A 24,653-nucleotide genomic window follows, 5' to 3' on the forward strand; every position below is an offset into this window, starting at 1 on the left:
CACAAGGCACCAGGTTTTATCATAATCAAAAATCAATACATGGAAGAGAAGATATGCTTAGGATGCAAGCATTAATATTATATTGTGGGACAAATCTGCTTGTAACCCTTAGAGATGCGCTTTGACCCTTCTGTGGTCCCATATCCCACCCCACCCCCCGCCGATTATAAGCTTTTGAATCTACTGTGCTATACACTTAACGTGGGCTTTTTTTTGTTAAGGCGATCATTGTTCCATCTTGTTCCACGGTGTGACTGCAACAGCTCATTGTTTTATTTTTCACCCGCTTTTACCCAAAGAGCAAGCACGGCCTGCCACCACAAAAGTCTCTCTAACTACATGTGAACGAACTGTGGGAAAGACTCTACGAGACAAAATGTGTACTTTTCCCCCGTTTATTTGTTTGTTTTGCAGCACAGGAAAATCTTTACTAAAAACTAATAATTTTTTTTTTTAAGGGTATTTTGCGGTGTGATCCATTCCAAGAATCAAAAAGGACTTTTAAATAAGCAAATATAAGCAACTGAAGATGTTGGTGGGAGATTTATTTATTCCATCAAAAACTGTACAGCTAATTTTTTCAGGGACTGTGTTGATGTAGCTTTTCCGGCCGCCCTCCTCCCCTCCCCGTGGTATTTCCTCTCCGCTGTCATGAAAGATAAAAAGAACGCATGGGGGAAGGGGGCGTGGCTTCAGAGTAGGCAGGCGAGAGGCGGAGGGAGAGAGGAGAGCCAGGCCGGGCCGGTTGCCACGGCGACCCAAGGAGAGAAGGGGAGCCGTCACTCAGGTCAAGCCCCTCCTCGTTTCGTTGACATCAGAAGCGCGCGCGGTGGGAGAGCCGGTGACGAAGGCGGAAGTGTTGCCAGCTGAGTCGCTGAGGGAGCAAACGAGCCTCGCTTTCCCTCCGCCGCAATGGAGGTAAACCGGGGCGAGGGACTCGAGGGGGGAAGACGGCGTTCGTGGGCTCTGGGCTTCCCCCTCCTCAGCCCTCATTCCTAGAGGGGCCTCCGCCTCCGCCACTTGTGGGTTCTCCCCGTTTCCCAAGTGGCGTGTTAGGGAGGGGATAAGGTTAAACCGGGGTTTGTGGTGAGGGCTGCCTGGTTTGGCACCGTCTACTGCTTTAGCCAGGGGCATGGAATCTCAAAAAACCGTAGAGTTGGAAGGGACCCCGAGGGTCATCTAGTCCAACCCTCAACTGGATCTCAGCTAGATCATGCATAATAGGTAGGCATCTTCCCCAAGCCATACCTGTTCAGACGGGTCTCTCCCCCTCAACACAGGAGTTGCACTAATAATAATAACAATAATAGTATTTATTTATTTATACCCCGCCCTTCTGGTTGGGTTTGCCCAACCACTCTGGGCGACTCCCAACAGAATATTAAAAACACGACAAAACATCAAACATTAAAAACTTCCCTAAACAGGGTTGCCTCCAGATGTCTTCTGATAGTCAGATAGTTGTTTATTTCCTTGACATCTGATGGGAGGGCATTCCACAGGGCGGGCATCACCACCGAGAAGGCCCTCTTCCTAGCTTCCCTGTAATCTCATTTCTTGCAGTGAGGGAACCGCCAGAAGGTCCTCGGAGGTGGACCTCCAAAAGCTTAACAATATTGGTTGGATGCTAGGACCGGAATCCTGGGAATTCCAGGAATAAGTTCCATTGAACTGTGTGGGGCTTACCTCTGAGCACACCCGAGTAGAGTTGCACCTCTTAATCAGGTTTGACACACACACACACACACACAGCAATGTGGTATATGTAAGGCTACGAATTTCGTATTGGCCTCTGCTGCTTCGCTTTTAAAGCAACAGCCTGATATACGTGGAAATCAAATCAGTCAAGGTGTTACCTGTATGGAACAGCGGCTCGGAGAGTGCTAGTAGAGGAACTTGGTTTAGGTTGTGGTGGTTTTTTAAATTACCTTGAACCTTAGGTGATTTTAGGTAAGTGTAAAGGATCTCTTAGCAACAAACAAACACACTCCTCTAGATCCGCAGTATGGAGAAAAGTTTACTATGAAGCACAGTGAACACCATAAAGCACTGTATGGATGCCGAGTGTAATTCTCATCACTTTACGTCTGTGCTAAGAACATTTATTTGGTAAGCCTCAGTGTGCCAGACTGCTGTTAAAAGACACAGAATGAGGGCTGAAAAGAGATTGTGGCCCTAAACCAGTGTTGGAAACAGAGATATGAAAGCTAGGAGCTAAATGGAACCTTAAACCTATGTTATGGGTGCAGCAACGGAATGTCTAGGTGTGCTTTTTTATAACAAGAATACAAAGCTGAAAATGATTGAACTGCAGCTGAAATATTACGTTCATTTTTCACATAGTCCAGTGAGTCCTTCCCCTCCCCACCCCCATAATATTCTTAAGAGGGTCTCTTCTACAGTCTTCAGAGAGTATCTGGAAGTGGGGAAGCAGAAAAAGGTCATCCTTTCTTTCCACTCTGCAGTTTTAATCTGAAATCTTAGTCTCAGAAACTGCTTGCACCAATGAAATTCCCTGTCGCAAAATGCATCTAGAACAATGGGAGTTTCGAAAATTGCCTTAAACATCTGCTGGCACTATGAATTCAGCATTCGAACACTGGAATGAAACAGGGTGGATAAACTACATCTTCCTTTAGCAAAGGTAGCTTTGTAATTGTAGTGACTAGGCCTTGAAAACATTTTTATTCTTCGCATTGTCGTGAAGTATTAGAAAATATGAACATCATGTTTATATACTGAATGGTTGTTAATGGTTAGCATAAACACACAACTATCTGTGCATTCCTAAGATTAGAAATAAAAAGTATCCCTTTGTGCATGCAAAAATGGATGTTTGTATGTTTTGGAAACAACAATGGTGCTGATTACAAGGTAACAAGATCAGCTGGCTATGAAAATGGATTAAAACCCCTGTGGACCTCACCTTCAGAAGCTATAGCAGTTAAAAAGAGAAATATGAGAGGAGAGTGGACTACATACTAAATACTACTAGAAGTAGACAAGGATAAGCCAACTTTGAAAAAATATGATGAAATTAAAAGCCACCTGTCGGATTCGCTACAATATTTCCAGCTAAACCAAAGATTAGGTATAGATAAGGAAGAAGGTCTTGCGAAAGAAACATCCAAATTCAAAAGATTAACTCATAATAAAGGAAAACATATCTCACGAATCTATGATTACTGTATATTCTGGTGTATAAGACTACTTTTTAATCCAGGGAAATCTTCTCAAAAGTCGGGGGTCGTCTTATCCGCCCAGTCGTCTTATACGCCGGAAAATACGGTACCTTTTAGAATGGGAAGTAAAAGAGGAACAAGTTAAAGCAGTACAATGGTAAGGTGGGTGCAAGACTTTGGATACAATATTTATATGGAACTATGGGAAAGATTGTGGAGGGTAGATATTAAATTTACAGCATGTTATAATCTTGGGGAAAACACCATGAAGATGCTATACAGATGGCACCATACCCCTTTAAAACTTGCTAAAATGTACAAAGGCAGGTCACCAACTTGCTAGAGATGCAAAAAAGATATAGAGTCATACTATCATATGTGGTGAAACCTGTGTAGTTATCCGTGAATTTTGGAATAATATCTACAATGAATTCAAGAAATTATTCAAACTCACTTTTAAAAAAAGGCCAGAGATTTTTCTACTAGGTATATTACCAACAGAATTTTTTTTTAAAAAAAGACCATTGTTCATGTATGCAATCACGTCAGCTAGAATACTTGTGGCGAGAAACTGGAAAAGCGAAACATTACCAACGATAATAAGAGTGGCAGACACTTACGATAGAGTACCTGCAACTAGCAAAACTGACGGGAAGAATTAGAGGAGTTTCAAATCAGAAAATGTATGGAGAATGGGGAATATTTAAGACTATATTGTACAAATAATATCATACTAGCAGAACTTGAATGATACCTGTAAGTAAAAAAGTGTAACAGATATCTTTTTGGATTATATGAAAATAATATGAAATAACATAAAGCTGTGCAAGAAAACGGTGACAGTATAAACAGTATAATGAGAATGATTGGAAGTTTTACATTCATAATTTTTATTTACTTATTTGAGATGATGTATTTTCTTTTTGTATACATTTTTTCCTCCCCCCCCCCATTCTTTTCTTTTTCTTCTTTGTTTCCACTGTAAATGATCTTTTATGTTTATGGTTGTATTTTAAACCAATAAAGATCAGTAAAAAAGAAAGAATGGATTAAAACTAGTAGAAGGTTGAGAAGGTGATTAAAGAAGAAGAATGAAGCGGTAACATCAGGAATGTAATGGACATGTGCTTGCAACAGGAGCTGGAAACCTAATTATTTTTTGAAAAAAATGTATTATATTTAAATAATTTGGATGGATTTGTTAAAATTTTAAAACTAATAAAAATTAATTTTAAAATAAGAAATAAAAAGTATCCCTTTAGATTAAGTTGTAAACTATTTTACACATTTTTTCTAATAATCCCAAGCTGTTTACCATGAACACAAAGCCCTCTGTTATTAGTCATCTGGCAATTTAGGATGGTGTTCAATTAACATACTTTTGACACCCACCCAACTCGCCTCCTTTTTATTTGATCCAGGTGAGGCAGAATACCATACTCCCTGAAGAGATGCCTGTCATCTAGCCAATACCTTATCAGGTCCCAGAAAACTACTAAACACTTAGAAAGGAGTAAGCTCCACTGAAGAGTTAATTCTTAATGATTTAAGGTATTGAATTGCTCTTTATGCAATTCTGTGTGTGCTAACCTGGGATTGTGCAGTAGTGGTCTTTTTATTTGCCTATGCTGTTGGCTCTGCTATTTTTTTATTAATAGCCATTGTATCTGCTTTAATAGTGTTATTGTTTTAAATGGTCTCTTTATTGCTGTAAGCTTCCTTGAATACACTTTGGGGTGGACTGGTAGTGTAGGGATGGAGAAACAAATAATAAAATGATCCGCATACATCAGACTTTTATCTGTAATGTTTGTTTCAGCTGCAAGATAGCGGTCAAGAAATGGCAGCTTCGCCTTCCACATCCACAACAGGCAAGTCAAAGGTAAGGTTTCCTTACAAATATAATTTGTTCCAGTAGTAATAGATGGACAAAAGGAGATCTGTCTGTAGGTGACATTTAAAAAAATGTTGCATTTTGAAATGTAAGAATTGGCTCTGCTTTATTTGCAGAAAGTGAAGCCGTTGCAGCTGTTAAAAAGTAATCTTTGTATGCAGCAAAGGTTTATTTGGCAAGTAGAGCTGGCAGCTATTACAGGAAACAAATGTACCTACCAGCCCTCTGAAAAATGTTTGACTTTGGTTCAAATATTTGGCTTTCATTTCCTTATTGCTCATTCATGTAACAAACCTTGTTAGAGGTTGTGCTTTCTATGGTGTTCAGCAATTTAGTCTATAGTTCCTCCTGAGCTTCATCTGTTTGGCAAGCCGAATATTTTGGTGTGTCTGAAGAAATTCGGCCATTTTTTATTTGGCATCCCTCCAATAAGTTTATACGTAGACTCCTTTTGAAATCACTTCAAATAAAAATGAAAATGTGTTTGGAAATCATTGTTCTGTCGTAATTCAGGTTGCGTCTTCCTAACCTTGAGCCTATGAGAGCTCGCATCTCCCATTGGCTAAAGTGGACTGGTTTTTTGCTTAGCAAATCAGTGCAGGTGGTGCTATCCTCACTGCTTTTCGAGCTGTATAGAGCCAGAATAGTAACTTGAGATACCATCTTTACAGAATAACATAGCAAGTGCACAGTTACTGTGTTACTGTAGGCTGTGTTGCCTAGTGTTTTTCAGGGCTGAGTGCCTAAGTCTCTTTTACTGCTGCTGCTCTGAAAGGATTATCCCACTTTGTAGGTCTGGTGGAGACAAATACATTCAGCCCCTGCTAACGTTGAATGAAACATTTGCAGGATGCTTTGCAAACTGCAGCATATTTCTCCAGAGTTCTTTGTGAAGCTTCTTCTGGTGGAATGAAATAGGGCAAGCATTAAAAGTTAGCTTGATATTCTGAAGTTCAGTACCCTTAACTGCCATTTAGAACATTATTTCTTAATTTTGCAGCTGGATACTTTACCCAGAGAAGATCTTATCAAATTTGCAAAGAAGCAAATGATGCATGTACAGAAAGTGAAATCCCGATGTTCAGGTACCTCCCTACTGATGTTGGTTTTCATTTATTTTAAAACAGCATGGCAGACTGCATGTAGCATATAGTCCAAAAAAGGCCCACCCGTACCATTAGCTGCAACAAATAAAAGTCATGAGACCAAAAAAACCTTTCAGAAATCCTGGGGAAATGGTGTGAATATCTGCCAGGCTTGCATCTGTTCCTGCTGATGTTAGGTGTGATAATGACCATGAATAAACCAAATTAGCTGTATAGAATAAACTTTGGGGTTGCAGAAAAGTAGAATAATATATGAAATGAATGAATTATCCTTATTCAGAGAAAACACTGTTTCCCCTTAGAATTGGAGAAAGAGATTGAAGAAATGAAAACAAAACCTGCTGCTGGAGGAACTGATGATATTATTCAGGTGGGAACGCATAACTTACCAAACAATCCTGAGGCCGGTAGGGTGGCAGAACTGCTGCAGCTTCCCAAGCCCTGCCAGCTCACACCAGTTTGAGTGGAATATGGGGGGGGGGCAGTTTATTGTAACTTTTCACTTAGCCAGCTCCAGGCTGATGTAACTGGGGAGGAAGCTGAGGACCAGGGCCATTGGGGAATCTGCAGTGCTTTCGATCCTGAAAATGGAACACTTTCTTGGGGCTTTCCATTTGCTACCACTGGCAGTAGTATCCCCAACAGTAGCTTTCTGCATGTCTGGGTGAAGCCAAGAGCCTCCATCGGCAGCAGAGAGACAACTACACACAGTTCTTAATGCCCCCAGCCATCAACACAGACTGGTGGTGGTAGGATTGTACTCGTAACGCATCATATATTGTGCAAGGGCTTTTCATTCCCAATAAATACATGTTTTTGGTTAAAAGGAAGTAAGCTCTGCCTGTGTCATACAACCAATGAGACTCCTTTTCTCAGCTGTCTGGCAGGTCATTTACCTATGAGTTAAAATGCAGGGCATTGTGTTTTTATTGAAAATTATCTTTCTTTGGACTTCCTCCTAAAGTGGGCTGCTTCTCATCTCATGATAATTGAAGATCAACTTGCTACAAGTGTTCCTCAAACGATAATTGCCTGTTGCAGTGTTTACTGGTCATCTTAATGATAGTGAGCAACTGAAAGCTTAGTTTGATTGTGAGCTTAACTGTGGTTTAGCATTACATTCATAAGCCTTGGGCTTGTGCACTCCCCGACCCACACCAGAGGAAACTGGAAGCTTTCGATTCCATTCCATTAACCACAGTTTAGTGCAATGCTTGAAACCAAACTCTTTCAAGATGGCTTATTTCAGTAAACTCTGTTAAGATTAACCACAGTTTATGGTTTGGACATACCACTAAACTGTAATTAGCTGAAAATGACAGCGAAAACTTCTAAGTCTTCTCGTGATTACACCTGAGAAGAGGGGGAAATGGCGAATCTGATGCTCAGTCACATGACTGTAAGCATTAAGCACAGCCAATAAGTAATAGCATGATTGTTATAATAATCTCATATCCCTGTCTATTCTCCTCTCATTAGTTAAGCTTCAGATAAAGAAAATTTCAGAGCATAGTTAGGTTAGCCATGTTGTGTATTGTGATATGGATGTGTTTTCAAACAATGTTGTTATTAGATTTTACCAGACTTATTATTAGCCCCAGAGCTGCCCCAGACAGAGCCATGAGCATATCCCTGGTCAGGTTCTGATTGATTTAACAATGCTTTCTGTCTAAGGATGACTTTCGATACAAGAAATTATATCAGAGTTAACTTCTGTGTGGTTTTCTCTGTTTGGTTTTAATGTAAATGGAGCCTGAGGATCAAGCCCATGATTCTGACACATGATCAAACTCTGGGTTTGGTGCTGAAGTGGGCTAATAACTCAGCCCATTGAGTGCAGCTGAAGAACTCTCAGTCTCCATTTATTCTGTGGCACAGGAAACAAATGTCAATGAAAAAATGAGACAGCTTTCAGCATCTTAAAGAAATACAATTCCTCTTGTGTTTTTGTTTATAGTGAAGTGGGTTCTTCCTTCATGCTCTGTCCTTCTTAAAATTAGGCCCTCACAGAGAGGCTGGATGTTGTTCTTCTGGAGAAAGCTGAAATCCAGCAGCAGTGTCTAGCTCTGAAAAAAGAAAATGTGAAAAGGCAACAAGAAGCAGAGGTACTCCCTAAGTGCAGTAAAATATGTTTTCTAATTCTAGCTTAATATATTTCTGTCAAAGAAAGCCTTTCCTGTCTTTTAATCCCTTTTCTTTCTATTCCAAGTTCACAAGTGTCATGCACTGCCCCTTTCCTTGATCCTAAAATGGGGAGGCACAGCAGATACGAGTGTATTCTCTGGGGAAGAGATATTCAGTAGGCTGGGGGTATCTAATGTGGTGCCCCCCAGATGTTGCAAGACTACAACTCCCATCAGCCCCGGCCATCACAACCAATGGCCAGGGATGATAAAGTTGTAGTCCAGCAGCAACCGGAGAGCACCACATTAGCTATCTGTGAGCCAATGGTTCTGTTGCAGTAAGGCTTACTAATCTCTCAACCTTTTATTGGAAATTGTTTTAAACATCCTTTTTTAAAAATAAAAAAACCAGAGCTCTTGCCAGTGCCTAGACATGTGAGGTGGCACAAGTGTTATTCCCAGCAGGTGAAGTGTTAAGATATTGCCAAAACATTGAACAATTGAAACACTGCTAAGAACAAAATATGGTTTAAATTCTTTTCTTCTGTTAAATGTGTTCTGCTGCTTTTTCTGGTATGTATGTCAGTTAAGAGATGACAACTACCATTAGATATAAGGCACACAGTTACTTAAGTTGGAGGTTGCATGCTCAGTTTTGTGAATGGAATAAAACGGAGAGCAATAAAGTAGATTAAATATATATTATCTAAGCAGACTGAGAGTAAATCTTGTGCATCCTTTGAAATCGTATTTTGTAATAGGTCAGATTTGTATTTTGCTTTTAATTGAAGAAATATGTTTTCAGCTTGGATGGGAAGGCAGATGTTGATGACGTAACACCAGTTGTGCAGATCACCTACACATGTTTTTGTGTCTGTCTTTATTCCTAGATTGTTCCCTCTGTCAGATGGGGTTGGGGAGTGAGGGTGGGTTTCAGTTTGATTTTGATATTTTAAGTGCTGTAAATTGGGTATGCACTTACAAAATGATTAAAATATGCATATATGACACCGCTCTGAATATTTTATCATTAGGCTGCTCTCGCTAAGGAAGAAGAATTGCAGAAGAAGTTTGCACAGTTGAACACTGACTACCTGAAAGAAATCGAAGGTCTTAAGAATGAAACCATAGCAACACAGTCCAAATATGATGAAACTATGGCCACGTTGCAAAAGGAACTGCTTGCAGAAAGGAGCAAACAAGAGCAGCTCACAGAACAGCTTAATTGTCAGAGTAATAACCACAAAGAAATTAAAAGGCTACAGGAAGAGGTCCATCAAACTAAGGCTGCCTATGAGGAACAAATATTGAATCTGAAGAAACAGTTGGATGCTTCTGTTGAGGGTAAGAAGGAGGAAACTGCCAAACTGCAAGAGGTCATTGAAAGTAATTCTCAGTGTTACCAAAGGGAAATGGATAGATTAGATGAAGAACTAGGCCAACAGAGGACTATTCACCAAAAGGAGGTGTCTGAGTTGACATGTCAGCTTGAAGCCGCTGTCAAAGCATGTGAAGAGGAGCAAAATAAGGTAGATCAGCTAAAGCAGAACTTAATAGAGCAATACAGATTAAAAGAGAAGGACATGCAGGATGAATTGCGTGCTTGTAAAGAGAAATATGAGCGTGAACTGGAATACATAAGGCAAACTCTAACGAAAGATGTAGACAGCCTAGAAACTGGAAATGTACAATTGGAAACGGAAATGGCAGAAAAGACCAGACATTTAGAAAATGCTTTAAAAGAACTGGAATCTCAACACAGTATATTACAAGATGAGTTAACCTACATGAACAATGTTAAGATGAAACTGGAAGTGGAAATCCAGCATGCACAGGATGAATTCTTCCACGAAAAAGAAGATTTGGAGTTCAAAATTAACGAACTGCAGCTTGCCAAAGAGGATCACTGTGGCGTAGTTGAAAAACTAAAATCAGAGTTGAAGGCAGTAACAGAACAACACGAGAAGACTAAAAAAGAAAATAGTCTAGAAATTGAAGAACTGTTAGAAAAGCATAGAAGGGAAATTTGTGAGCTTAAACAATCAGTATCATTAAGTTTAGAGAGAGAGAATCAGTCATTGGCTCTTGAGATAGTGGATCTTAAAGAACAATGTCAGAAGCACCTACAGGAGAAAGAAGACGCAATTGCTAGTTATGAGAGCTTGCGTGAAACGATGGAAACCTTTCAAACTGAATTGGGGGAATCTGCTGGGAAGATAAGCAGAGAATTTGCATCCATGAAGCAGCAGCAGGCTTCGGATGTTGATGAACTACAGAAAAAGCTTAGAGCTGCTTTCAGTGAAAAGGATGTTCTACTTGAGAATGTAAATCAGCTCCGGGAACATACAGAACAACTTTCCTTGAAACTCGAGGAGCTGGAAGAACTGAGGCATAAAATAGGGACTCTCCAGGAAGAGAATGAGAAACTTGTTGCTTCTCTTCGTCAAAGAGAGGCTGCAGTGAAAGAACTGGAAGAGAAGGAGAGTGAGCTTTCATCACAGAACCATAGTATCCTTGACAAACTGAAATGCTCTGCTGAGACAATAGAAAGCCTCCAGGGAAAATGCAAAGAGGAGAAAGCAGCAGCTGTGGAACATCAGCAACGTGTTGAGGCTCTAAGCCTTTGCAACAGTGAATTGGAACAACAGGTAGAGGAGTTGATGGCGAAACTGAAAGTGGAAAAAGAAGAGAACCAACTAAAGTGGGGGGAATTGGAACAGCAGATTGAAGCTCTTCGGCAAGATAAAGTGCACCTCTCATCTGAAGTAGCGAGTCTACATGATGAAAATAACAAGCTCAAGGAAGACAGGGACCAAGCAGGGAAAGAGCTGGAAAGCATTGCATCTGAAAAGCGGGGCTGGATTGTGTCTCAAGAGAAAGCAGATAATTTAGAAATGAAATTGCAAACAGTCTGTGAAGAGAAGGACCATTTGACTAAGGTACTTGAGGAAGAAAAGGCTTTCAGATCTCTTGTCACGAGTCAGCTCTGTAGCCTCCTTGAGCAGATGGGCTCCAGAAACCCAGAAGAAAATGAAGGAGAAGATGTAACTGGTCTGCTACAAGCTGCGAATGAATTATTTGCAAAAATGAAGCAAGAGATACAAAGTCTGAACTCACAAAAGGATGAAAACGTGCTTCTACAGGAGGAGATGCAGAGGCTGCAGGAAGAAAATGCAGCTCGTTGCATGGAACTCAGATCTCTCTTGGATGATTATGAAAATGAAAAGCTCTTGTTAAGAGAAGAGTTGGAAGGGGCTGTTTCTGAAAAAGAAGCCCTGCAGCTAGATATCCAGGAGCTGAAGCACGCCAGTGAAAAACTCAGGAATGAGAACCAAGATATTTTAGTTTGTATGGAAGATCTATCTGAAAAGCATGCACTCTGTGAAAGCAAAATACAAGATCAAGAAGAGGAGCGGAAAAAATTAAGCTTAATCCTTGAGCAAAAAGAAACGGAAGTGAGAAACGTGCAGGCTGAGCTTTCTTTGCTGAAGGTTAGGGTTTTATTATTGAATTACTCTCATTTATTCCCCCCCCCCAAGCCTCTTTAGAACAGAATTTGGGAAAGTACGTAGTGGGAATTGTGAAATTCTTTGGTTACAATCTTTTGCTCTTATGTGCAAAAGAAATACCACAAAACTTGAACTCTTCATATCTCTTGTGAGTTTGGTGAGGATGATTTCATACTTTGCGTGATAGACTTGTCTACTGCCTGTATAGCAGTGTTGTGGTACATGCAGCAAACACAACTCTTGCGTGAAAGTGTGCTTCCTCCTTTCATCCCCCAAGTAAGCATTTATGGATTTGGAACCTGGGTTATGGGTTGGATTTGTGTTCTGAAGATTAATTATCCCTGAGTTCACAATAACTCTTTAAAACCATTCTTTTACAGTGGCTGTTAATTTGGTCTTGTTTGAGTGCCACTAAATGCAACACAATTTTAAGATTGTGTTAAGTAGTCAAGGATGACACTTCTATGTTCTTTATTGATTCCCCCCAAAATTCTGGAAAATGAAAGTGAGCTAGGGTCTTCAAGACTTTTAGTATTCTTCACTTTGAGACACTTTAGAGGTGATAAAGCAATGAAGCTAGATGGCTGTTACGAGTGAAGAATGCTTCAGGGATGCTCTGTCATTGCCTTATCAAGAATAAACTTGTTGCCCAAAGAGTTCTGCTCATAGCGCAGTAAAGAAATATTAATAGTAAATAAATAAAACAGCTAGGCTAAGGAGGAAAAGGATCAGGGAGAAACCAATGATGCCATTTTTAATTAGAAAATACATGCATTGCTGGATCTTTAAAAGTGATATCATTCTTACAGGAGCCTTTCCTGTCACTTAACTAGTTTTATCTGCCTGTCTTTATCCTATAGAAACAAATAGCAGATGTAACTAGGAACTCCTGTTAACACTTAGGAGTCCGGTGTTACCCTTTCCCACTGAGCAAAGCAGAATGACGGAATCAGCCTCAACATCTTCCATTGTGATATCACAATGAGACCACAGGTCACTTTGCTTTGTCTCTGGGAACCCCACCACCAAGCAGCAGCAGACATCAGGGTCGCTGTTGTACTGTTGGGAGAGAAAATTGCATCAATAAGTGCTTCTCAGGGGGCATTTTCAGGACAAGCTCTGTCTAGCTTACTGTAGATTAGTTACATTCAGTGATAGGATCAAGCTATCCATCTAATTTATTGTGTTTGCAATGCAGGCTTCTGTCGAGGAGTCTTCGGCTAAAGATGACCAGCAGTTATCAGAAGCAGAAAAAATGGGTATATATGTATATATTTTTACCAGGTTTGCTGCTGTGTAAATAATTATTGAGTATTTAATGTTTGTTTCCATCTCATCTCACAAATCTGAAACCTAAGTAAGTTGCATCTTCTGGAGATACTTTGCTCTGATAAAGACAAAATAGGGTGTTCAGTCTGTGAGTCCTCGATTTCCAGGCTGCTTTCGAATCCTGAAATGTATGGCTTCCATTTTAAAAAAGAAAAGAAAACATATTATCAATGTGTGGGTTAATTTGTATGAGGTGGTGTGTAAATAGATCTTGCTATGGGATGTGACCATTTTTATTGTGATTTAAAAGCATTTCTAAATTGCTTAACGAATATAATGAATCTGATACTTATTAATGAATCATTTCTTATTTCAGAAAGATGGTTTTTGCCTTCACATTTTAAAATGGGTTTTGTTTGTTCATTCAGTGAATTTGGAAAGACAACTGAAAGAGAAAGAAGAAAAAGGAAATAAAATTAAAGCTGTTGCTGTGAAATTAAGGAAAGAACTGGAATGCAGCAGGAAAGAGGTAACTGGAATCAAGTTCCATATGTTTTGTACCAGTTCCTCATGAGATGTTTGGTAATGTGTTTCTGGGGCCACACAGGTATTTTTAGGCCTGCTTTTAACTTGTTCCCATTGGGATTGTTCCAAAGTTTTCTCATTTGTGATTGTTAATGGGCTGGTGGCACTTTGGTAGCCTCCATTCTCATCTAACCACAGTCTTTAGTTTCAGTTTTGACAAAAGGTCTGCCTACATTAGAGGACTGCGTACATATGAGCTGGAGAAGATGGAAGTTATATTGACCAGCAGGCCTTGAAACCAGGGCAGGTAGATCCAGCGTTTGACTTGAGAGGTTTTGGTCTTTGCCAAATGGCTGTTTCATACATCTCATTTTTTCCCTGCATGGCAGTACTTACATGGGGAAAAGTGACATGGACACAGTTCTACATGTGGAGTTGCCATGTCTTTTACAGTGAATACACATGTTTGGAAGCCGGTACAACCCGCACATTTGGAATCTCTTGTCTTGTTTAGTTCTTCCTTGAAAGACAAGCTGCAAGGAAGGTTGGGTTTGCTGTTCATCATTCTCTTTATGGCACAAACAACTAATCCACAACCTATGAGCTGCATCTTGTCTGCCAGGCCACCAGAAGTGGCCTGATTTGAGCCCCCACTGCTTTATCTCCTGATCTGAGGGGGTTTATCTCCTGAGATCTGTTCAGGATATAAACTACTCTGTCTGATCTCTGAAGAGCAGTGAGTATACATTTAAGAGTGAAAGGCAGCAATTTTTTTTCCTCGCTCCAGGCTGGGGTGGGTGAAAACATTGTCTTTTGCCCACACAGATCCTTCTGTGCGGAGTTTAAAAAGCAGCATTTCCAGCCACCCCAACACGGGTCAGGAATGCTGGAAGTGCTGGTTCTGTATACGTGTGTGTGAAATAGTGTATCTATGACTAAGGAGACGAATGCTTGGTGACTGCCACTCTGATGTTTGTATGTGGTAAATGTCCATATGTGGTGAGTGTATGTTTGTGTATTCATGCAGCAGCCATGCTTCTCTGCTGCCATATTGCCCTCAGGGGAGTGGCTGACTGAGGGTCAGTATAGTCCTCATGCTGAATAGAGTTGGTCAACCCTTCTCTGTGACAAAGAGCTTCAACTCGGTAGCTTGCTAACGAGGGCTGGGATTTGGTGTTTGGTGAGCTCAGGGAGTGGGTTGCTCTTGGGTCTTGGCTTCACTGCACACACTGAAAATCTGCTCCAGAGGAAACAAGGTAGGAAGTAGTGTGGGAAGTTTCAGGGGAGGCGAGAGTTAGTGAAATGCTCCCCCCCCCCTTTTTCATTCACAGAAGGTTGTCTTCGGGTCCAATCACTGGTAGAAGTATCAAGGGTGAATATCTTTCTTTGCACTTAGGCACAGTCACTTAGGGAAGAGGTGAAGTTATTGCAGTCAGAGAGACAGCAGCTATCAACTTCAATGGGAGACATCATTCAGACAGCAGAGAGCTATAAGGTAAAGGACAAGTACTTTATCATCATCACTTCCTGCTATGCTTGAAGCGCTTAGGGCTTCTCTGAGCTTGTGCCCACATTGTTTCCAAGCACCTGCATTTCTACTACCGGGGAGTTACAAGTAGGGGCTGTGTTTGCAGTGGACAGCACTGTGCCCAAAAACCCTCTGCTTACAGCTTTGTTAGTGTGGATTTTTCTAAGGTGTTTCGCTCTTAGGTCATTTTTTAAAAACATTTTTGTTTTAATCCCCTTAATTAATTGCATAAAACTCACAGAAAGATCCTGCAGAACCTGTTGCTGCTGTTTATAAGCAGGACAGTTGAAAAATGGTCAGGATTTGTATCCCTAACTCCATTCTATCCAACAGAATGGAAAAAGCAGAGGCAAGGACTCCGTTATAGATCTGCCTACCCATTGCATGGTAACCCTAGTTTCTGTGCGTGAATTGAACTCAGCTGTTAGTCCCCATGTGCTTTTGCTCTTTGTTTTACCAGCAACATTTTGCTCTTTTTAAATAAAGGTTTTGGAATATAAGTATGCACCTATCCCCATCTCTTGGATGTTAACCTATTGTATTGAATTGATAATTCCTTCTCAAATTTTGTTCAAATGATCTTGTTTGACTCACAAGGTCCGTGTGATTTTGCTCAAAATTTCATACACCATTCTCAAAATTAATGGAGTTTTTACTTTGGTTCCCCCATTTGGCATATGTAAGACACAGTAATGACAGTGTATTACATACAGTGGTGCCCCGCTAGACGAAGGCATTCGTCTAGCGGAAGGCAGCCCCGCAAGACGAAAAAGTCTATGGGGCTGCCTCGCAAGATGAAAATTTTTCGTCTTTTTTTTCCGTCTAGTGAAAGCGCGGCTTGCATTGCCGCTTCACAAGACGCAAAACCCGCTAGACGAAAATTTTCGCAGAACGAATTATTTTCGTCTAGCGGGGCACCACTGTAATAGATTCTCTTTATTTGAGAGAGTGGAGTCATTAAAATACATTACTAAATAAACTGCCTGGGTCAGACAGTATATTCACTTGCAGGATATTAAGTATTACTGTTATTTTCCTCTAAAATCTTTTTATCTTCTGAAAAAACCACTAACAGTGATCAGAATCAGCCCTCTCTACCCCTTGCTTCCCACAAAGATCTGCCATCATCTTTATACATTTTAGCCAGTCTAATTGTACACTGGCATCTAACATTTTAATAGTTTTATAATAAGTCGGCTGAAATGGTATATCTTTGAATCTTTGACCAGGCGTATTTTAAAAAAAGAACTTAAGTAGTAATTATTTCATTTTGCCTGTTTTTAAAGCAGTATGATTCCCAGTTAAAACACAACTTCCCAGATATTTTCAGCAGAGATGCTGAAGATTGGCTGCTTGTTGAGTCAGTCCAAGTTCATGACATGGAGATAAACATAATGTGAACTTTTAATGCCTTCATCTAGCATGCCATTTTGCTTTGCGGTATATAACAGTATAGTTGCAGTCAGATGCACCAGTGCAGATCTTTCAGATGGGTATCCAGAAAGTAAAATCTAGGTTTATTTCCATGTTAAGAAGTAGCTCTGTTTCCTGGTGCTACTCTGACAAAGAATACGGCTGCTTATGCATACAGAACGTTGCAGGCTCATAAATAAAGACTTAATAGAATGTGTATGTGCTCCTAAGAATCTTTTAACAGAGTTTGACAAACAAGCAGAACAGCTGGACTTTGAGAAAGAGCGAGCTCGTAAATTTGAACACCAAATAGATGACCTTACGAGACAACTGGAAAATTCTACTCAGCAGGTGCTGGTTATATAAAATCTATACAAATGGAATTTGTTCTTAATTGGGGGGGGGGCAAAAGTGGGAATAAATGGGAGGAGATTGGGGAGTGAGAAGTCTTGAGACTAGAAAATGAATTTTGCTTTTGCAGGGCTTGAGCCCCTGTTTGTGATCTTGGGCACTTGGCTTGTTTTCTAGTTGAGCACTGTTTATTTCCCACAGTGGGTGGCCACATGACTCTGAGAAACCTACTGCAGGTCTTAAAGGTAACAGCACCCCCCCCCACTCTTCCCCCTGCCCACACCATTTTTAGTTCAGAGCAGTGCTGCCTGGAATGGAGGCTTTATTTCACTATCCATAGCTGATTTGCTGCCAATCCAAAAGACTGAAATTTTTTCAAATACAAAGGTAGAAAAGGTCTATAACGAAATCTGGCTCTTTATTTTCACAGAGGAACATAAAGGTTTAATCTTGAGCTTCATTAAAAAAAAATACTGTTTAGGTAGTATTTAGTGCCTCTGATACTACCTACTGTTTAGGTAGTATTTAGTGCCCGGATGATCCTCAGTGGTCTGGGGTGCAGGCTTCAAACCTGTAGCTGTTTAGCGACAGAGTGGTTCAATTCCACCTTTCGGGCGAATGAATAAATGCTCCCCTTCATGGATCACTGCCTTGTCGTGGCGAAGGGGCTTGAATTACTCAGGCAAGCTATGGACAGGTCAAGATGGACAGGTCATAGCGGAGAGTTTGGACCAAACGTGATCCACCTGGAGAAGGAACTGGCAAGCCGCTCCAGTATCCCTGCCAAGAAAACTCCATGGACAAAGACAACAGGCATATAAAAGATATGACGCTGGAAGATGAGCCCCTCAGGTCGGAAGGCGTCCAACTTGCTACTGGGGAAGAGCGGAGGACAAGTACAAGTAGATCCAGAGCTGATGAAGCGGCTGGGCCAAAGCCGAAAGGACGCTCAGTTGCGGATATGCCTGGAAACGAAAGGAAAGTCCAATGCTGTAAAGAAAAGTATTGCATAGGAACCTGGAATGTAAGAACCATGAACCTTGGTAAGCTGGATGTGGTAAAAAATGAGATGGCAAGAATAAACATTGACATCCTAGGCATCAGTGAACTAAAATGGACAGGAATGGGCGAATTCAGTTCGGATGACTATCATATCTACTACTGTGGGCAGGAATCCCGTAAAAGAAATGGAGTGGCCCTCATAGTCAACAAAAGAGTGGCGAAAGCTGTACTGGGATGCAACTTCAAAAATGATAGAATGATCTCGATACGAATCCAAGGCAGTCCTTTTAACATCACAGTAATCCAAGTTTATGCACCAACTACCAGTGCTGAAGAAACCGAAATTGATCAATTCTATGAAGACTTACAACACCTTATAGAAATGACACCAAAGAAGGATGTTCTTCTCATTATAGGGGATTGGAATGCTAAAGTAGGAAGTCAAGAGATAAAAGGAACAACTGGCAAGTTTGGCCTTGGAGATCAAAATGAAGCAGGGCAAAGGCTAATAGAGTTCTGTCAAGAGAACAAGCTGGTCATCACAAACACTCTTTTCCAACAACACAAGAGACGACTCTACACATGGACATCACCAGATGGGCAACATCGAAATCAGATTGATTATATTCTCTGCAGCCAAAGATGGAGAAGCTCTATACACTCAGCAAAAACAAGACCTGGAGCTGACTGTGGCTCAGATCATCAGCTTCTTATAGCAAAATTCCAGCTTAAACTGAAGAAAGTAGGAAAAACCACTGGGCCAGTAAGATTCAATCTAAATCAAATTCCTTATGAATACACAGTTGAAGTGAAGAACAGGTTCAAGGATTTAGATTTGGTGGATAGAGTACCTGAAGAACTGTGGATGGAGGCTCGTAACATTATACAGGAGACAGCAACGAAAACCATCCCAATGAAAAAGAAATGCAAGAAAGCAAAGTGGCTGACCAATGAGGCCTTACAAATAGCGGGGGAGAGAAGACAAGCAAAATGCGAAGGAGATCGTGAAAGATACAGGAAATTGAATGCAGATTTCCAAAGAATAGCAAGGAGAGACAAGAGGGCCTTTCTAAACGAGCAATGCAAAGAAATAGAGGAAAACAACAGAATGGGAAAAACCAGAGATTTATTCAAGAAAATTGGAGATATGAAAGGAACATTTCGTACAAAGATTACCACAATTAAGGACAAAAGTGGAAAGGACCTAACAGAAGCAGAAGACATCAAGAAGAGGTGGCAAGAATACACAGAGGAATTATACCAGAAAGATATGGAGGTCTCATACACCCCAGGAAATGTGGTTGCTGACCTTGAGCCAGACATCCTGGAGAGTGAAGTCAAATGGGCCTTAGAAAGCCTTGCTAACAACAAGGCCAGTGGAAGTGATGATATTCCAGCTGAACTATTTAAAATTTTAAAAGAGGATGCTGTTAAGGTGCTGCACTCAATATGCCAGCAAGTTTGGAAAACTCAGCAGTGGCCAGAGGATTGGAGAAGATCAGTCTACATCCCAATCCCAAAGAAGGGCAGTGCCAAAGAATGCTCCAACTACCGCACAATTGCACTCATTTCACACGCTAGCAAGGTTATGCTTAAAATTCTACAAGGCAGGCTTAAGCAGTATGTGGACCGAGAACTCCCAGAAGTGCAAGCTGGATTTCGAAGGGGCAGAGGAACCAGAGACCAAATTGCAAACATGCGCTGGATTATGGAGAAAGCCAGAGAGTTCCAGAAAAACATCTACTTCTGCTTCATTGATTATGCAAAAGCATTTGACTGTGTCGACCACAGCAAACTATGGCAAGTTCTTAAAGAAATGGGAGTGCCGGATCACCTCATTTGCCTCCTGAGAAATCTCTATGTGGGACAAGAAGCTACAGTTAGAACTGGATATGGAACAACTGATTGGTTCAAAATTGGGAAAGGAGTACGACAAGGCTGTATATTGTCTCCCTGCTTATTTAACTTATATGCAGAATACATCATGCGAAAGGCTGGACTGGATGAATCCCCAACCGGAATTAAGATTGCCGGAAAAAATATCAACAACATCAGATATGCTGATGATACTACCTTGATGGCAGAAAGTGAGGAAGAATTGAAGAACCTTTTAATGAGGGTGAAAGAAGAGAGCGCAAAATATGGTCTGAAGCTCAACATCAAAAAAACTAAGATCATGGCCACTGGTCCCATCACCTCCTGGCAAATAGAAGGGGAAGAAATGGAGGCAGTGAGAGATTTCACTTTCTTGGGTTCCATGATCACTGCAGATGGTGACAGCAGTCACGAAATCAGAAGACGCCTGCTTCTTGGGAGAAAAGCAATGACAAACCTAGACAGCATCTTAAAAAGCAAAGACATCACCTCGCCGACAAAAGTCCGTATAGTTAAAGCTATGGTTTTCCCAGTAGTAATGTACGGAAGTGAGAGCTGGACCATAAAGAAGGCTGATCGCCGTAGAATTGATGCTTTTGAATTATGGTGCTGGAGGAGACTCTTGAGAGTCCCGTGGACTGCAAGAAGATCAAACCTATCCATTCTCAAAGAAATCAGCCCTGAGTACTCACTAGAAGGACAGATCCTGAAGTTGAGGCTCCAGTACTTTGGCCACCTCATGAGAAGAGAAGACTCCCTAGAAAAGACCCTGATGTTGGGAAAGATGGAGGGCACAAGGAGAAGGGGACGACAGAGGATGAGATGGTTGGACAGTGTTCTTGAAGCTACTAACATGAGTTTGGCCAAACTGCGAGAGGCAGTGAAGGATAGGCGTGCCTGGCGTACTCTGGTCCATGGGGTCACGAAGAGTCGGACACGACTGAACGACTGAACAACAACAGTGCCTCTGAAGGTGGCACAGATTTGTTTTTTAAAGTGGAAACAATAAGTTTTGTTAGAGACAGGCGATTCTCCGTCCCCACCCCAATGTATTCTTAAATAATGCTGTTCTTTAAGTATATTGTGCAGAAAAGAAATGAGCCAACTTATATTAGGTATCTTTGTCCTTCAGGGGGAATTATGCGAAAGTTGCTCTGATCATTAATATTTGTTCCAGCTGACTGAAATGTTATATCACACAGGATTGTCTGCAGTAGTTTTCTTGTGCTGTATCAGTGCCACTAGGGACTATTTGCAGAAAGGAACCAGTTAAATCATACATTTGCTTAGAATCAGGCATATTTAAGCTCTCCTGAGATTGATGTATCCAGGACTCAAGCCATTAAAGTAACAAAAGTGGGTTAAAAGCAATTAATATTTTTCAAGTATGTTTACGTTAGGGGTTGTTGTTTTTTTGGTAAGAATTCCAGAGCAATGTAGAAAATACCAGAATGGTGTATGCTGTAATACTGTAAAGCATATACAAAACAAAATACCGAAAAACAGTAGCATATATTTAGTGGCACACAAAGTATGGCTGTTCACACTACAGGGAAAGCCTGTGTGATTTGAAGGCTTTTAAGCAAGTTATTTTAAGCCTCACACTGGGGGGGGGGGGAGTCTGGCTTTTGAAAATGGTATCTGGGTGAAATCTCCAGTGTTTTAAGTGGTGTAGCTGAATATTTCCCATCCTGACTCTGCTAATGTTGCTACTATCATTTTTAGCAAGACCAGTGGCGTTCTGCTAACGAAGACCTCTTGACTCGTATTCAGACTTTGCAAACTAACACTAAGCTGCTAGAATCACAGCTACTGGAAACTCAGAGGGCCAAAGCAAAAGTTGATAAAGAACTCGAAGCTGAAAAGCTTCTAAAAGAACAAAAGATAAAGGTGAGTGGCATGTGTTAGGAGAGCAGAAAATAGGACAGAATAAGATAGCTATTTCTGAATGAGTAGCCCTTATGCTATTTTTTATTTTTTATTTTTTTGCAGGACCACACTAATGCTGTAAAAGAAGTTGAAGAACTTCAAACACAACTTCAGAAAGAAAAGAAGCATCTTCAGAAAATTCTAGAAGAGCTGGAGTTGGCAAAGAAGGTAGACTGTTAGTTTATATCTATCTCCTTTTTTCCGGCTTTGCATATTTGCCATCTTTTCACTCAGAAGGTAGAATCCAGAAAAGAGCATGCAGAACTACAGAATAGGACTTTACTGGGTTTTCCTCCTCCCCAAAGTCTCTTCTAAAGGCCAAGGGATCTTCTGATGCAGCATGGGGACTCCAAGCCAATTCACGAGTATGTTAGTGATTCATATATAGCAGGGATATCCAACCGGTCGATCGCGATTGACAGGTAGATCGCCGCACAATCTTCGTCGATCCCGGACAAGTAATGTCCCCGCCTCCATCTCCTGGCGCTAGTTTCCTGCATTGGTGCCACAGCATTTGTGAACGTTTTGAAATGTGGAAAGCTAAAGCAAACTTATCTGTAGCGCTTCGTGAAATTGTAACCGCTAAATTTTCAACCAAGGCCAACCCCCCCAAAAAAGTAGTTCAACAACTTTGGCTAACACCCCCCACCCAAAAAAAAAGCTCAACAGTGGGTAGATCACTGCCATTTATTTTATACAGGGAGTAGAACCCAGTCTCTTTGGAGTTGGACGTGCCTGATATAGAGTCTTGTTGATTTTTATTTGGGTATTCCATGGCATGCTAAATGGGGCTAAAGAATAAATGTTTGGCAGAATGTTAGGTCTACAGGACCAGCCAAAGCAACGATAGAAGTTAAAACTGCCGGGTGCCGTGTGTTTGTAAACCTACAGGATGCGCATAAGAGTACAATGATGGACATGGAAATGGCTGATTATGAGCGTTGTGTAAAAGAACTTAATCAAAAGATTACTGACAAAAGCAGCAGAATTGAAGACCTTGAGCAAGAGATTAAAATTCAGAAGCAGAAGCAAGAGACTCTGCAGGAAGAAATCAGTGAGTAGCGCACTAAACTCCTTCTTGTGTCTAAATAAGTTCTTGCGGATGTTTCAGTACAGGAAGAGGCTTTTACAGGTATGCCTCAGAATAGCAGAGAAGCTACATTCTCCAAACAGAGGTCAATGGCCTCTTATCCAGTAGATACGAATAACTTTGCAAGAAAATTATTTTGTTAGGATTAACAAAGTGTCATGGTCAGGGGCGTTCCTAGCCCCTTGGCTGCCCGGGGCGGGAAGCCAAGAGGCACCCCTGGGGGCGGGGCGTCGCCGCGCGCGCGTCATGACATCATGGTGCGCGCGGCGGCGCCCCGCCCCCATGGGGTGCCGGGCGGGGGCTTTTGGAGCGTTTTTGGGCTGCAAAGAGTCCTGAAGCCGCTGCTGTAGCACAAAGGGGGTGCTACAGCAGCGGCTTCAGGACTCTTTGCAGCCCAAAAAGGCTCCCCAAGTTCCCGCCCGGCATCCCCGGGGGCGGGGCATCGCAGCGTGTGCGTCATGACGCACGCACACACGGCGACGCCCCGCCCCCGGGGGTGCCGGGCGCGGGCTTTTGGAGCCTCTGCAGCCCGCAAAAAGCCGCTGGAGGGCGGGGGCTATTTTGGGTGCTGCCGGGGCAGAGCCGCAGGAGTGGCCAGCGAGGGGGGTGACACCCCGACTCGCTGGCGGCCCCTGCGGCTCCACCCCGGCAGTGCCGAAAATAGCCTAAAAAGTTTTTTTTAAAAAAATAATTGTAGAAAAAAAGCCCAGTGGGCGGGGCAGCCCCCCCATGTGTCACCCCCAGCAGGGGCGCTGCCCGGGGGCCCCCCGCCCCCTCCACCCCCCCCCTGCGATGCCCCTGGTCATGGTATTTACAAATCAGTGGCAGTATATGCCACTTCACAAATGTTTGAAGTTCAGTAGGTTGTAAAAGCCAACAAACCTTAGAAATATTTTTTCACATCAATGATAAATCTTTATGGCTGTTCATTCACTCTGTTTCTTCTAAAAGGATTTCTAGATTTTGAGTTGGGTTTAAAACATTTCTTATCTGAAAATAGAATTTTAAAGTGAAAATTGCAGCATTCTGGTATAGTTTTAATTCTAGTAAAAAAGTTTAAATCAAGGAGCAAGAAGGAAACTTCATTTCTTCTTTCCAAGCCTTTATAGAAAATCTGGAAGAATTTCCTTGAAAGTTCTGCTGCTGCTTGCTTTCTGAATAAATTACCTTCAACACTTGCTTTGTTCACTAGAATCATTCCAGAATTCTGTACAAGAGTATGAGGGGAAAAACACGAAGATCAAACAGCTGCTGGTGAAAACGAAAAAGGAATTGGCCGACTCAAAGCAAGGAGTAAGTCCCTATGCTTTCTAATAATTTGTTCTCTCTTCTGACAAAGTAATAATGATGCTGCTTCACTTCACTCTTCTGCAGCATAGTGCTAAATTATTCAAGGTGCTCTTGTTTTGCAGGGAAATGAACTTCTGAGACTTCAAGCATCTTTAAAAGGGGAGTTGGAAGCAAGTCAGCAGCAAGTTGAAGTTTATAAGGCAAGACCTCCCCCCCCTCCAAATGTAGTGAGATGCACAGTGTTGCACCTCCTCAGAGTGGTAGCTAAAGCTGTATGTTAAAAAACCGTAACTGCAATCAATTGCTATCATACATGCTATCTCCTTGAAATACTACATTTTTCAAGATAACATTCTGCTGTTACGTATTTACAAATAAGTTGCATTGAAATCAACAAAACCTTACTAAGGATGCACTCTTAGACTCAGTTTCCAGAATAAGTACCACTGAGTTGGGTGGGGTTACTTTGGAGTAATTGTGTGCATACTGCTATTACCTGCTTTTGGATCTGGATGTCATTGTAGTCGTTTTCTGTACCCAGTCCCTCCCCAATGCCCAGGATAGATT

At 41.5% G+C, this 24,653-nt stretch overlaps 1 protein-coding gene across 1 annotated transcript in view; it reads left to right on the plus strand.

Annotated features, from left to right (window-relative positions):
* The first annotated feature begins 807 nt into the window (after positions 1–807).
* Positions 808–24,653, plus strand: part of GCC2 (GRIP and coiled-coil domain containing 2) — a 35,680-nt gene continuing 11,834 nt past the window's right edge. Inside the window, exons 1-15 of the mRNA XM_033147667.1 lie at positions 808–918; positions 5,002–5,064; positions 6,077–6,161; positions 6,485–6,552; positions 8,183–8,287; positions 9,340–11,796; positions 13,013–13,073; positions 13,512–13,612; positions 15,005–15,103; positions 16,781–16,900; positions 21,503–21,667; positions 21,770–21,874; positions 22,598–22,760; positions 23,989–24,089; positions 24,209–24,286. Coding sequence (XP_033003558.1) covers positions 913–918; positions 5,002–5,064; positions 6,077–6,161; positions 6,485–6,552; positions 8,183–8,287; positions 9,340–11,796; positions 13,013–13,073; positions 13,512–13,612; positions 15,005–15,103; positions 16,781–16,900; positions 21,503–21,667; positions 21,770–21,874; positions 22,598–22,760; positions 23,989–24,089; positions 24,209–24,286 — 3,777 coding nt within the window. The 5' untranslated portion in view covers positions 808–912. The remainder of the gene's footprint in view (positions 919–5,001; positions 5,065–6,076; positions 6,162–6,484; positions 6,553–8,182; positions 8,288–9,339; positions 11,797–13,012; positions 13,074–13,511; positions 13,613–15,004; positions 15,104–16,780; positions 16,901–21,502; positions 21,668–21,769; positions 21,875–22,597; positions 22,761–23,988; positions 24,090–24,208; positions 24,287–24,653) is intronic.

The sequence above is a fragment of the Lacerta agilis genome, chromosome 4 (assembly GCF_009819535.1).
Source record: "Lacerta agilis isolate rLacAgi1 chromosome 4, rLacAgi1.pri, whole genome shotgun sequence".
NCBI classification, from domain to species: Eukaryota; Metazoa; Chordata; class Lepidosauria; order Squamata; family Lacertidae; genus Lacerta; species Lacerta agilis.